General features: G+C 55.6%; 1 protein-coding gene across 1 annotated transcript in view; it reads left to right on the top strand.

The window, feature by feature from the left end:
- PPP1R12B (protein phosphatase 1 regulatory subunit 12B) overlaps positions 1-14,394 on the top strand; it is a 101,368-nt gene that overhangs the window by 24,828 nt on the left and 62,146 nt on the right. Inside the window, 12 exon segments of the mRNA XM_033099335.1 lie at positions 711-829; positions 2,096-2,255; positions 3,398-3,542; positions 4,423-4,497; positions 4,858-4,937; positions 5,522-5,658; positions 6,955-7,058; positions 9,110-9,295; positions 10,186-10,268; positions 11,278-11,403; positions 13,609-13,763; positions 13,766-13,790. Coding sequence (XP_032955226.1) covers positions 711-829; positions 2,096-2,255; positions 3,398-3,542; positions 4,423-4,497; positions 4,858-4,937; positions 5,522-5,658; positions 6,955-7,058; positions 9,110-9,295; positions 10,186-10,268; positions 11,278-11,403; positions 13,609-13,763; positions 13,766-13,790 — 1,395 coding nt within the window.

Below are 14,394 nucleotides of genomic sequence, written 5' to 3'. Positions count from 1 at the left end.
ACATGAAAGTGCTTTGAAAATCGGAAAGGATCCATGTAAGGATGCTTGTATTAAAATTATCAGACCTTCCTGCTTCAGGGTCAAGTGTTGTATTTTGAGCTACAATCTCAGTATTTGAAATGTAGCTATTCACTTCTTTAGTAGTTCCGTTCCCTCTTAGCATGAGCAGGTTTCATGCAGGTGGCTGGTTGGAGGGAGAGTTTCCTGGAGACATCATTGAGCTCCTCCTTTACTTTCCAATTTTTACACCCAACAATACTTAATGTGCTCCCTGTGGCATTGGGGAAGTTTTCATGAGAATGAGTTCTTTACAAATCTCCTGGGGACCGATTCTCAGAAGTCCGAGTGTAAGAAGTCCTTTTGGGAACCTGTGTTTGACGTCAGGGATGGGAGGTGGGTTTTGGGGCTGCGTGTCTTCCTCACGGCATTGAGACAGTCTCTTGTGCTCCGCTGGGGTGAGAGGGTGGGGTTAGGAACGTGAGTGTGGAAGAAATCTGTTTGTTGGCGTTACTCTCGTCAGGAAACAGAGGCGCTGCTGGCCTGACTCAGGGAAGGCTCATGGAGCTGGGAATTAGTAGTGGGTGCCATACCTGGGACCACAGTTAAACCCCCAAAGCGGAGGTCGTGCTGGACCGCGAGCCGCAGGTGCGTGCGTCCACACGGGTGCCAGCCTGGCAGAGGTGCTGCAGACCCTGGTGTTGTCCCCACAGATACTTCCTCAGCCATGGCGCCAGCGTGGCCGTTGTGAACTGTGAAGGGGAAGTGCCCTCCGACCTCGCGGAAGAGCCTGCCATGAAGGACCTGCTTCTGGAGCAAGTCAAGAAGCAAGGTAAGCCCCAGGGGCCGGGAGCGGCGCCATGGCCACCTCCAGAGAGCCCCCCGCTGTCCCCCAGCTACGTCCCCTCGCAGCTCGGGGGCCGCAGAGGGCGGGCCCCCGTCTCTGCCACCCTCACGCACTCACCCACTGAGCGTGAGCAGTGACCGGGTCTCCTCTGAGGGCACAGAGCGGCCGAGCAGGTGAGCACAGCACTCACCGGAGAGTCCACAGAAGGGCTGCAAGTCCCAGAGCCCGTTTCTGAGTCTTGGCGAGCTCTGGAGGTGCTAAGGGTGCTTTGTGTTCCCTCCAAAATGACCTTCAGCCGCACTCACCGTGCAAACCATTCCAGTAGTTTGTTAGGGTGAGCAAGCTGACTTAGAAGAATAGGCTCTAAAAATACGTACTCCTATTTTCTACTTTCCGAAGACACCATTTCAGAGACTAGGTCAGGACGCTCCTGGAGGTCTCAGGACGGGATTTGATAAAGTAATGTTACGATAACTAGTCAGATAGCAGGAGCAGGGTCTGCAGACTGTCACTGACATCCTGCATGTAATCAGGGGTGACTGCCAGTCTTTCTGTGGAGCTGCCGCACCCACGACCTACACTTCATTCCAAGGGACGTAGTGCCAGGGTCCTCTCCTGCGGTGGCCCTTTCCAAAAGGCCAGCTCTGGCCGCGTCCATCTCTTTCCAGACTCTCCAGAGCCGCCTTTGCACTCCACCAGCCGAGTGGAGTCCTTGTGACAGGCATAGGCGCCCACGAAGCTGAAAATATTTACTATCTGCCCTCCTGGGAAACATGCTGACCTGCCTTAAGCCAGTGCCGTTCCCAGGTTCTTTCTCCTGCCTTCCGTGTCCCCGTGCAGCTTTGTGCTCTGTTGAATTGAAGGAGGTGCTTGGTTTCCCCACCAGTCCTGGGATGTCATGCTCATGCGCTCTGTGCCTGGAGCAAGGCCCTGACCTGTCTGTGTGTGTTTCCTGTGAAATGGGGAGAAACAGATTTACCTGACAGGATGGCCGAGACACTGAAGCGGTGTTAACAAATATATAAGAGGACGTGGAAACGTGTAGCTTTGTACAAATGTGGTCTTTATGTTCTTGAGCTGGAAGCAGTTTCAGGTGTATTCCCCTGAGGCGCTGGCTGGGGCTGTCACTCACCTTGTGAGGACTCAGGAGACACAGCTGCTGACGGCACGTCGTCTGTGGTCTGGGGTGTGTTTGGGGCCCGAGCCCGTCAGGCCGACGGCCCCGTGACCTGGCGCCATGTGCTCCCTCAGGGGTCGACCTGGACCAGTCGCGGAGGGAAGAAGAGCAGTGCCTGCTGCAGGACGCGCGGCAGTGGCTCAACAGTGGGAGGATACAGGACACTAGGCAGGCCCGCTCAGGGGCCACCGCGCTGCACGTGGCCGCTGCCAAGGGCTACTCTGAGGTCCTCAGGTGTGTCATCTGCATGGAACACGGTCGGGAGATGGGCGAGATGGCATAGGCTTTGGGGAGGGGTGAGCACGGGCCCCGCGCTCTGCGTGGTCTCCTGTCTGACCACCAGCCCTCCTATCTCTGCTGGTGTCCATCCACCGACGGGCCCCTCCTGCTGTCCGGGCTTCTCACTGACACGTGACGTGAAACGGGCGAGGTAGGCTGGCCTCGACGGTCCCAGCCCAGGGCTTAGCGTCATCCCCCGGCAGCCCCTCCTGTGGTGACAGGCAGTGCAGTGTGGCTTGGTCCTCTGGGCACAGGTGCTTTCTCTGGGCTCATCCAATTAATGATACAGACCTGGAGAGTGTGTGTCGTGCGGGGGGGACGGCCACACTGACGTGAGGGCTTCAGCTCTGCTCCCTGGTCGTTTTCCCTCATGTCCACACGTGCCCCACGCAGGTCCTACTGCAACATGTTGACACTTTCCCAAGTGCACGGGCTGCCGATTGTGCTGATGTGTGGTCGGCCAGGCTCTTCCAGGCTCCACATTCCACCCCACGCAGGGTTTCTGGCAAGCGTGGCAGCGTGGTGTGACCGGAGTGGCATTCATACTTGTTCAGTCCTTGGAAGGCTCTGGAGGCCTCCATGTGGGAGCCTGCATCAGCGCGGGCAGGTTGGGCCTCAGCAGCCACTCACACCTGCGCCCGCGGGCACGTTAGCCCGAGGTGTACAGTGCGAGAGAAGCCCCTGCACACACGTCTGCAGGCTCGGGGCTGTGCATCCACAGTAAACGTAGGGCGTCCCAGGCGGCCAGCAGAAAGCCAGTAAGTGCAGTGCCCTGAGGAGCGTCCGTCCTGATTGGAGGGGTCCCCACACACACTGGGAACACAGAGCACAAGTCCTTGTAGCCGTGGGGCTGGGCTGATAGAATCAGGCTCAGTTAACGTCAGGTACGCGCCTCCAGTACTCGTCCTGTGTGACACAGACGTGCCCACATGACCTTTCGGAGACGGTGGGTAGATGTCGCCTATGATTGATTCTCACATAGTCACCAGGGGGCTGAGCTGTGCCTGCAGCAGCCTGTGGGTCAGTGGGGGACAGTGCACGCGGCAGGGAGCGGTACTCTCCAGGACATACATGGCCTGTTCGGGTTTTCTCCTCAGACTGCTAATTCAGGCTGGCTATGAACTGGACGTCCAGGACCATGACGGCTGGACCCCCCTCCATGCTGCCGCACACTGGGGGGTGAAGGAGGCCTGCTCCATCCTGGCCGAGGCGCTCTGCGACATGGACGTCAGGAACAAACTGGTGAGTGAGCCTGCCCACCAGGACAGAGGGCTCAGCGTCCTGAGGTGGCCCGGCCCCTGTCCAAGGAAGTGGGACCACAGCACAGGCAGCTGTGGTTCTGCCCGCACCCCGTTATCCCACAGAGCTGTCTGCCTTCTCCTGGGCTTGTGTTGAAGCCCCTGAAACAAAGAAACACACAGGAAAAAAAGAGATTCGTTCTCAGCAAGGTGAACACTGGGGAAGCCCAAGGCCACCGTCCATGGTGACGTACGAAAGATTTTACTTTATTTTTCATTCAAAGACGTTCAGTAGCTGAGCTCTGTTCCCATCCAGTCAGTGAAAGCACCACAATGTCAAGGACCTAGAGCTGGGTTGAAATCATGTTATTCAGGCTCACTGGACACAACACTCCTCCCTCTGTCTGTGGGTTTTCTAAGGTCTGAATTAGGCGGAGACGTTCTTATCCGCCTCCCGTGTTTCGCGAGCCCAGGTCGCTCTTAGCTTGTGGGTTAGGGCCCCTCATTGCTGATGTTTCCCGGAAGAGACAGCCCTTGTCTCACTTCCAGGGACATGGTTTCGTGACGTACCTTTAGTGCACGTGTGCCCTGGACCTCCTGGGGCTCCTAAGAGCCCCTCGACTTGGTCACAGCAATTCAGACCATTTGGAAACAGGCACCGGCAGAGATGCCCAGCAGTAAGCGTTAGAACGGTGGCCATCGCCTCAGTACTGTTCAGAGTGGGGACTCCGTAAGGATTCGCTGCTTCTCCTGGGAGAGGGACACCATCATGACAAGGCCGCGTCCCCGCGTCAGGGCAGCCGCGGTGGCTGGCGTCTGATAGAGCCACGTGCTCCCCCCTTCTGTTTGCTTGCCGTCACGGTTCTCTGCCCGTTCTCTGCCAGGGCCAGACGCCGTTTGACGTGGCTGACGAGGGCGTCGTGGAGCATCTGGAGAAGCTGCAGAAGAAGCAGAGCGTGGTGAGTGTGCGGGGATGGCCCACGGCCCCACCAGCACCCCCGTCGCCTGCTCTGGCTGCGTCTGCCCTGCCCAAGGCGACACTGCTCCCTCCGGGGCTGCCAGCCCCGTGTCAGGAGGAAATACCCAGAAAGTGTGGTTGGGAACAGTTGCTCATCGTAGGAAGCTGAAAGTTAAAAACAACGGCAGCAAACTAACAGCTCCCCTGCATTCTGGAAAAGGAGCGTGGTTTGTTCACGTCAGACTTCTCCCCTCCCCTCTGGTACTGGCCTGTCTTCTGCAGAAGGACAGGGCCGTCACGAGTTCTCACCTCTGCAGATTTCTCACCTGTGCTCCGCCTCTCCCCTTTTCTCACCTTCCAGCTTCGAAGTGAAAAAGAGACACGAAACAAGCTCATCGAGTCAGACCTGGACAGCAGGCTGCCCAGCGGATTCTTCCAGAAGTAAGACATTTGGGGCCGAGGACTGTGAGGGCTCTGCCCTGGGGACGCACGTGTGACACTTAGCCTGAGGGTTTATGCAGTAACGAAACTGGGCGATTTTAGCCCCGTAGTCTTGAAATGTGGGGATGTCTGGGGGCAGGGCGGGGACGCTGAGGTGGGCAAGCCTGTGTTGCATTTGGGAATGAATTCAGACTGCAGCATTTCCTTTTTGCTGCCGTAGGGGTCCTGACTCCCAGCTGCTTCCCTGACCGGAAATGCTGTGAGCTCAGGGACACCACCCCAGTGCCAGCTGCCTGCCCGCAGCTCACAGTCACCCTATAAACAGCCGTCGGATGATCTCTTACTTTTACCTGCACCCTTAACCACCAAGATTCACAGCCCCTGGTCCTTAAGGCTACAGCTACTTAAGTCACGCTCTAAAGCCAAACAGTGAACCTTAGTCCACAGGAAACGGGTTCGGGAGACACAGATGCAGAGGAAGACTAAACACACCTCTGTTACCGCAGCTACACAGAGGTGTCTGGACACTTAAGAAACGGTTTGTCATTTCTGACAAATGACACTCAGACCGTCTCCTTATTTAGCAAAGAGAAGCTGCTGTATGAGGAGGAGACGCCCAAGGCCCACGAAGCGGAGGAAGGAAGCAAGGAGTCCAGCAGCTCCAGCTCCGAGGAGGAGGGTGAAGACGAAGCGTCTGAGTCCGAGGCTGAGAAGGAGGCGGGTAGGCGATGCTGACGCTCTGGCCAGGCCTGTCCCGGCGCCCACTCAGCCCGTCACAGGCGGCAGGCCTCGGAGGGTCCCCAGGGGCTGCTTGGCTGAATGCGGGGCACCGTGGTAGAATACCTGTGCCAGTTCTCCTGTAGCCACATGATGAGGGGCCGCCTGCTCTGACCGGGGGTCACTGGGTGTAGAGACAGGTTTCCCGAGTGCAGTGTGCCGACTGGCAGAGGACGGGCGGCCTCACACACGCATGCCTGGTCAGGTGCGGCTCTGCCTCCAGCCGGGAGAGCCATGAGGGAAGGGTGCGTCGTGTTTATAGAGGTCTGTGTTCCTCTGCACTTGGCCCAGTGGGCGCTGCAGGGAGTGAGTCCTGCTCAGCCTGTCATCTGGGCCCAGCTCTTGGTAGGTCTGCTTTGCCAACACTGTTTCTCTCCATCGTGGGAGACTGCTGCCTTTGTTCGTGTCTCCGTCTCTGAGGCTCACTGACTGTCAGCAAAGGACGTTAGAGACCAGCGGTTCTGTGCAGAGAGCAGGCAGCAGGCAGACTGGCAGTTAAAGGGGGACCTTGACTCACGGAGAGTTCAACTTCTGTGAAGCAGCTCAGCTTGCTCTGGAAATGCTAGTGCCTGTCGGCGTGTACAAACGTCCATCATCTCCATGTGTTCATTATGTATCAGCATTTACATGTCTTAGGCTTCAAGTATGTCTGGCACTGAGATCTGGGCTTGCTCTATGCTAGATCGCTTCATTGAATGCGAGGCCGCTGTAATTGCTTCCTCATGGGCACCCATGCCCTGGGTCTCGTGTTCCCTGCTGCCCATGTCCATTGCTGGGGGATGAAAGCCCCCTGGCACCCTTTGCTCACACTGCAGCCCTGTTCTGAAACCTGTGACCTCCTTCCCCACCCCGTCTTTGCCTGCAGGTAAGTCCCAAAGCCTAGAGCCCCGGCCTCCACGCTCGGCTTTTTAGTCGCTGGCCAGCCGGCCTGCCCCATGCTCCATGGGTCAGGACTCACTGTGGCCACAGGAGCTTCTTAGCACGTACCGAGGAAGAATTCTTATTTGGTATAGAATGTGGAGGAGATTTCTATGTATGTGGGAGTTGGCATTGGAGCCTACCCAGACAGGAGACCACGGAGTTTATTTCCTTATGGCGGCAGTGGTTAGACCTCAGTCTGAGGTCAGGCATTACGTGGCCCTATAATCTTTTTGGATAACGGGGCAGCCTGTCTAGCAGAGAAGCAGATGCACACAGAGACAAGATTTTCATACGCACGTTCCCTTGTCTTAAATAACAGATAAAAAGCCAGAAGCCATTGTCAACCATTCCAGCTCCGAAAGCAAGAGGTGCCTCCCGGAGCAGATAGCAGGGCGGGCTCAGAATACCTTCCCATCTGGGAGAGTGAGTATTTTGCAAGTAATTTGGATATTATGTTTCCCCTACTGCAGTAACATCCAATTAGAAAAGCCTTAAGGATACATTCTTGCAAAGCAATAAAGATACGTCTTTGCCTGCCTTACTCAGTCTGTTCAGGCTGGCTGCCTTTGAACAACAGAGTCTCTCAGCTCTGGAGGAGGAAGTGAAGATCGAGGTGCCAGCGGGCAGTTCCTGCTGAGGACTCTTCTACAGCTGGCATCTCCAGATGTAGTCACACTGGGGGTTAGGGCTTCAACACATGGATTTGGGAGTGGGGAACCCAAACCTGGGTCTGGAACATTGCCCACAAAAACTATACAACCCTCACTCTGTACAATTTTGGTTACAATGTGTTTAGATAACTTAGGATAGTCTGGGACCAAAGAAATTTTGTCAGTTGCCTGTTCTTCATATCTGGAATTAGATAAGTGTATGACCAAAGCTCACATTGGCCCAGGAAGGTGTCAGCATCCAGCATTAATTGTTTTGGTGGCTACTCTCCTCTTTTTCACTCCTTGTTTAAAATTTTACTTTCACAAGTCAAGGCGTCATACCTAGCTGTGATGGCAGAGAGCAGAGGTAGAAGGATGGTTGCCGTGCCAGCGGCGTCTGCCCTGCGGCTTGGCCCAGGCCTCTCAGAGCTGTCGGTGCCCAGTCAGGGGACAGCCGGTGGCCCTGCCCCTTAGAGTGAAGTCAGTTTTGAGGTTAAGAACGGTGGCCCTGCCCCTTAGAGTGAAGTCAGTTTTGAGGTTAAGAACGGACCTGAGTTCTTTACGGTGAAGCTGTCAAAAAGCTCTATGGTTTGATGGATATTAACTCGGTGGTCTTAGTGCCTCAGGCATTGAAAAGGCGGGGCTGGTGTCATGGTGGGACACAGGCTGGGAGCATCTCAGTGACCAGGGGACGGGCCCCCTCTCTCGCCCTCCCACTGCTTCTGGGTGTGGCCAGACCTGCTTTTTTAAAGAAAGACACTAAATTAAAAAACCAAAATGCACACACACACATATACTTGTTCCACATGGCTGAAATAGTGCTGGGACAGGCATTTTCCCTCAGAAGCAGGTGGCTTGAGTGCTGACATGCTTGGGCCTCTAAAGCTTCTTAGAAGCAGCACATAAAAATGTACATTCAAATGACCGATGAAAAGAGAAAATCCAAGTGAGCAGACGAGGGATTCAGAGTCTAATGTGTTCTCACTGTACCTGGCAGTAAAGGTCCCCAGGCCCAGGGAGAGACCGTTGGCTGATGTCCTAAAGGCCAGTTGGACCCAAACTGGCCTTTGGGCCGACACCAAACTATGACGTTTTCTTTGGTCTGCGGCAGAATGAGATGAAGACAATGTACGCTCCATCCATAAAGCTTTCTTTTCCGAAGTTAAATTTCTTTCTTCTTAAAATGAAATGATGGTGATGGGAATGGTAGCCAGTTTCTGAAAACTACAAGCATGGCAGCTCTGTGGCTTCTGCCATGTGTTTCTTTTTGATGTTGCTGCCGGTGAAACCTGCAATGCTTGGACCTGCTGCCGTAGCTCAAAGCAGCAGTTTCCTTACAATGAGAATAGACCTTGAGCGCTGGCCCTCCGTACCTTAGTCATAACGGACATGCACGCCCGGACCATCTCGTGCTGTCCAGTGGCCACGTCGTCTGTGCAGGAACTGAGCTCATGTCACCACCTCTCAGAGGGGTGTGTAAAGGCCCAGGGAGGTGAGGCGTCCTGTACTCAGGTGCACGATGAGTCGAGGGAAGACGTGTGACTGGAACTCGGCCCGTCACACACGGACAACGAACCAGGTTAACTGCTCAGGGCAGCTGCCAGGTCACAGCCCTGCTGACCGGCCGAGGCCCTTTCAAGCTCGGGGACAAAGGGAGCGCTGGCGTCGGCAGAGGAGGATGGGACTTGGCCGAGAGCCAGCTGTGCCCGTGGCCACCTCGCTCCCCGTGTGGCCTCCCTGGAACTGAGTGTGGCAAGGCCACAGGCTGAGAGAGGTGGTCAGGCCCTTTCTTTCTCTTTTCTCCTGCCTGCTCGTCCCTCATAGCTCTCCAGCGTCTGTAACAAGCCGGAGGAGACTGCGGACGAGTCCCCTTCTTCATGGAGACTGAGCCTCAGGAAGACTGGCAGCCAGAGCGTGCTGAGTGAGGGGACTCCCAGGAGCTGGGGCGCCTCCCTGCCCCGCTCGTCGTCCAGCCCCCGGGTCTCGGCGCTGGGGGACAACAGAGAGAAGGTGCGTGGGCCGCGTGTGGGACTCCCCTGAGAATTCCAGTGAAACGAACGGACTTCGTAGGCCCTGGTCTGACTCCGGGAGTACAGTACTTGCTCTTATGTGCTTGACAGAAAGGAAAACCCCTGTCCTTCTGGCACACCTTATGTTTGTCCTTCCTCTTGGATGAGTCAGGAGCCTGACAAGGTGCCTAAAAGGTTCCTCTGAACCAATACAGCAGTTTAACCTTTGGATGTTTGCGAGCGAGTTCCTCCGCTGAGCTTTCCATGTCGGTGAAGCTCAGGCAGATGAGCCGGCAGGGGAAGACGCTCCGGGTCTCGGTTTCCCAGTCAGGTTGACTGTGGTCAGGCTGACTCCACAGCGGCCAGTCTGCGCACCAGCCAAGATGAGCACGTGCCCGTTCCCACGCTGTTGGTCCCAAATCCTTGGGGGCCCCCGATGGTGCCCCTTGTGCAGCCCCTGCCCAGTGCTGCGCTTTGGGAGCCGTGGGCGAGTGGCTACCCCTGCAGCCCGTCGGTGCTGCGTGAAGCTGCATTTCAGGAGGAGGGAGGCTGGGCAGGAGAGCGGGCTGATTTCACGGGCTCGGGAGTGGCCTTCTTGTCCGGCTGCTTGGCTCCCTCCTCCCACAGGGCTGCAGCCAGTCTGTACTGCTCTTCCCTCACTAGATCATCCTGCTTCTCCCAGGAGAATCGGCATCCATGCTGGTTGGAACGGAGGGCCATTAGGAGTCGGCCTCGGAAAGCTAACCTTTTATCTTGCCCTCAAACTGGAATTGGGATTGAATTGAGAAATCCGATTATGTGGGTGTATGAAGTCCTGCCTTTGGCCCAGATGGTTTATTCCTGTGTCCGTGCTATCCCACGCCTGTGCTTTTCCTTGTCTTGGCTTCACAGGACAGAGAAAACAAAAGCTGTTTTACTTCACTGACGTCCCGGAGGCTGAGCGGTACGAGTGACACTGAGGAGAAGGAGAACAGGTAACGCTCACGGAGGCCCCTCTGCAGTGTCCCCAGCACGTTGTGACATCCTGCTCCTTCTGCTCACCCTTCACCCCTGCTCTGCCAGCTCGCGTCCTGAGGTCCGTCCTCACTGCGCGAGTGAGACCCCCCCGGGGTGGGCTCGCTGCCGCCCACAGCAGGTGCTGTAAAGGCAGGGTCCCAGCATGGGCCGCCCCAGGACCGTCACTGTCAGTGCTGTTGTTTGACTGAGTCCGACCACTTCTGACTTGTAGCAGTAACGTTTCAAGTTGTCATCAGTCCAGGTCAATGCGGGATTGTGGGGCGTCACTTCTCGTGTGAACCTGGCCCACAGCCTGTCTCAGGTGTGTCCCCTGGGCGTCACCTGCGCATGTCAGAAACACAGACTCTCGGGCCCCACCCCAGACCTGCTGAACTGGAATATGCATTCTAGCAAATTCCATGGGCAATTCAGTGTGCACTGAAGTTGAGGCCTGCTCTGCCCTGGAGACCCCTGTGAAATCGGCACCCCGTCACTCATGTAGCAAAGACCCTGGGGATACCTGTGGGTCACAGCCCTGCCCTGGGAGCCTTTTCATTTCTGAGGCTAAAGGATCCTCAGCAAGTCCTCTTTTTCCTCTTTCCCTGTGACAGACTTCCTCATCGTCCCCATGTCCCCTTGTCTGCTCACTATAAGCGTCCTGCCTGCTGCTGGGGATGGACTCACAAACCTCTTTAAAGGAGGAGCACAAGTGACTTGTCGTTACAAAAGGATTAGAGCCATTTTCACATAAGGACTGGGTACCTGTGGAAATTAGTTGGCTTTGAAGTTGGTCAAAGAAAGCGGATAGTAATGCTTAAGCCATCCTCTGCCTACACAGAAGGCAGGTGTATAAGAGAATCACTGACCAACGTGTGTTTCTTTAGCGGGATTATAGTCTGCCTGCCTGGCTCTTCTCTTGCAGTTTGCGTGTGTCATGGGCAGAAGCTGGGGTCACTGTGTGGGCTGGTTTTCTTTCCTGCCTCTCAGGGGATCAGCTGTTAACCTGGTGAGGAGCGGTTCCTACACGCGGCAGCTGAGGGGGGACGAAGCCAAGGGGAGTGAGACGCCACAGACGGCTGCTCCTTCCACCTACGTGTCAACCTATCTGAAGAGGTACCAGGTTCCACGGGCGGGAGGTGGTCCCCATCTGGCCATGGGATGTGGGTCGTAATCACACCTCTGTAGCCAACTGGCCCCACAAGAGTGAATCCAGAAATGCATTAGTTGTAGATTTTTGGGGAGTAACATCTTGACTAAATTTAAATCATCTCAGCTGGAGGAAGCTGGCTCCAGATCCTCAGCCCACAGACTGAACTTGCCATCCATCCTCTCAGCCCCACCAGGCCTTCCTCTCCCCCAGGAGAGCCTCCTGAGACTGTGTGGGACTGGATGGGAGCCACCTCGGCCGCTAGCTCTGTCCTTTTGCGACAATGAGAGGCATTGTCCTCTCAGGTTGTGTTTTGGGGGAGAGGAAGGGAGGGCCCGCAGGGGTGGGGTGGGGGATGGAGGCAGAAGCTCCATGTGAAGCCTGTAATGTAGGGACCTGGGTGTTTTTGTTTTCTTTTTGTAATGACTTGAATGACCCTCAGGTCCATTCAGATCTGAAAGTCGCCAGTTGGGTGCAGAGAAGGTACATGAGTCCCCCCTCTGCTCGCCTGTCTCCCTTTTTCTGCAGTTACTGTCTTTGCCGGGTCCCAGCCAGCAAAGCGCCTCCGCCAGAGCCGTTAACTTACAAGATACGCTTAGTTAGTGTTCATTTCAGCTTTGCCACTGCCGTGGGAGAATCTGACTCTCAAGCCTCGCTCTCAATTCTTTCTTGACGCCACTTACTTGCCCCTCCAGCTGCCTCTTCACACCACAGTCCTCGTCAGCAGGTTTTCTAGGTGCTTCCCTGGCTGCCAGAGTAGGCTTTGGCCAGACGATACATGGGGGTTCAAAACTTCGTTCCACTTGCCGCCAGAGTCTTGTCAGCTGGTTAAGGTGTGACGTGGGAACCAGGAAGCTACAGAGCAGACAGCCCCTGGTGCGCTGGGCTTCAGTCCTGCAGGCTTGTCCTGGAGGAAGGACCCCCCAGAAGTGAACGGGTGCAGCTCAGGGGTCTCACTGAGGCCGCACGTCCTTCTCTTCACTGCCAAGGCATTAGTCCAGCTAGATACACCGTCACTCCTTGTGTTTGGATCCAAGACCAAGACGCGACTCTTCTAAGAAAACAATGCTGTAGCTCTAGGGACGAGGACCGCCCTAGAATTTGCAGGCATTCCATTGTTTAGTGGCGGGTTTGCACGTCCATGGTCCAGGCCACTGGCATGTGGCTTGAGGGAGCGTCACGGGGTTTGTGCAGATTCTGGCCAACAGAGCAGAAAGGCCGCCCCTCCCTGGGGTGGGGCACAGGCTTAATTACGTGAGCAGTTTCTGAGAAGAGACGGACAACTTGCTTCATACTTTGGATTCCCGAAGCTCTTCTCCTGCAACCATAAGCCTTTTTTAGTTTTACAAAATCTTATTTTATGATTTTTTTCAAAATGAAAGAATCATGTGTCACCGCTATTTACAAAGAAAGTGTGAGCAGACATTTGTCAATCCTGGCTTTGCTGAACCTCAGCATATGCCCCGTGTTCTAGTCCATCTCTTCAGGCAAAAATGCCTTTTTGTGACCCGGTAAAATGCCTCTTTTCCAAAGAGGGCTTCATGGCGTTTTTGGTCGCCTCCAAGTGTCTGATTACTATTATACTCAAGAAAGTTTTTAAAAAACCCTAATCCAAATAATTGTTTGCTGCAGTTGAGATGGTTCTTTCCTGTCTTCTGTTGCCCTCACAGTATGGCTTTCTGGGCTTAAAATCTGAAACACCCCCAAAGGCGCTTTCCCACGGGGATTCTTTTCCCCGCCCCGTTGTTCCGCGTCGATTTCTGCTCCGCACTTCTCCAAACCCTGGGGCTCACCTTTGCACGGTCACTTCTCTGTCAGGTGGACAGCTGGGCTGCGTGGCCTTTAGGGGCTTGGGGCTTGATGGGATTGTTTTTCTAATGGAATGAGCCTATTTCCTGTTATTTCCCTCTCTGATCCCCACTCCTTTCCCACATTCTCCTCTTCTCTCTCTGGCCGCATCTCGCCTCTCCTCCGCGTCCCTTCTCTCTTCTGGATGATTGACAGATGCCTGCTGGCTGCAGTGACACAGCTCTAGGTGGAGCTGGTCACTCCGCGCCCTGGGTGTCAGGCCCCCCCCGCCCTGCATCCCTGCTAAGTGCACAGGGGGGGGAGGCGGTGCTGGGACGGTGCGAGCGGCCTGTCTGAAGAACCTGCTGTGTGCTGTTTTTCAGTGCTTCCTTTGGTAGAAGTAGTGGCCCCACCCACCCCTACATTTCAGCCAATCGCAATGCATCTCCTGCCACCTCACCCATTACCATTGGTTCATCCACCTGTCGGGGCAGCAAGTGGCCACCTGCCTCTTCTTGTCCTGCACCGGTCAGTGCGGACGGCCCGCATCTGTGCAGCATGGCAGGTAAGGCTTCTTGGAGCCGTTTGAGTGACAGTCATCCCAGCGGATGCCTCTGGACACACTTATGACGTTGGAACCAGAGAGGCTGTCAGGCAGGAGGGAGCGGGCGGCCCCACGCGCACGCCCCCGTCTGCCGAGGGCGCCCTGGCTGGTCTCACCTCGCCGGGGAGCAGCCACAGGGTTTAGGCATCGCTCAGTCTGACTGCTCTATTTCAGCGACCTGGCCAGCTGAGGTGACAGTGTAAGTGTCACACCACTGGGGTAAATCATACACTGAAACCCCCCGTACTTCACTTATGGTGGTTTTCCAGCATCATGCATAGGACTCTCTCTTATTTAGTCTTTTTGGAAGATGGCTGACAAACCCAAGTCAGAAGGAGCTCTAAATCTCTTTCCGGAAGACTCCTACAGCCTTCCGAGAATCCCCAGCCCATGGAAACAGCGTGGGAAGGAAGAGGCACGTGTTGGTCTCCGTCTGTTCCTGGGCCAGCCTCTCGGTTCCTGGTCCGTGTAAGGGGTCGATGGGCAGTGACGCTGAGGAAGCACGGCAGGTCTTCAGCTGCGGTTTCAGCTGGATTTTAGTCCCATATGTGGTCACACGCCTTCT

This window comes from Rhinolophus ferrumequinum, chromosome 27 (assembly GCF_004115265.2).
Source record: "Rhinolophus ferrumequinum isolate MPI-CBG mRhiFer1 chromosome 27, mRhiFer1_v1.p, whole genome shotgun sequence".
Classification (NCBI taxonomy): domain Eukaryota; kingdom Metazoa; phylum Chordata; class Mammalia; order Chiroptera; family Rhinolophidae; genus Rhinolophus; species Rhinolophus ferrumequinum.
This window is presented reverse-complemented; position numbering and strand designations above follow the sequence as displayed.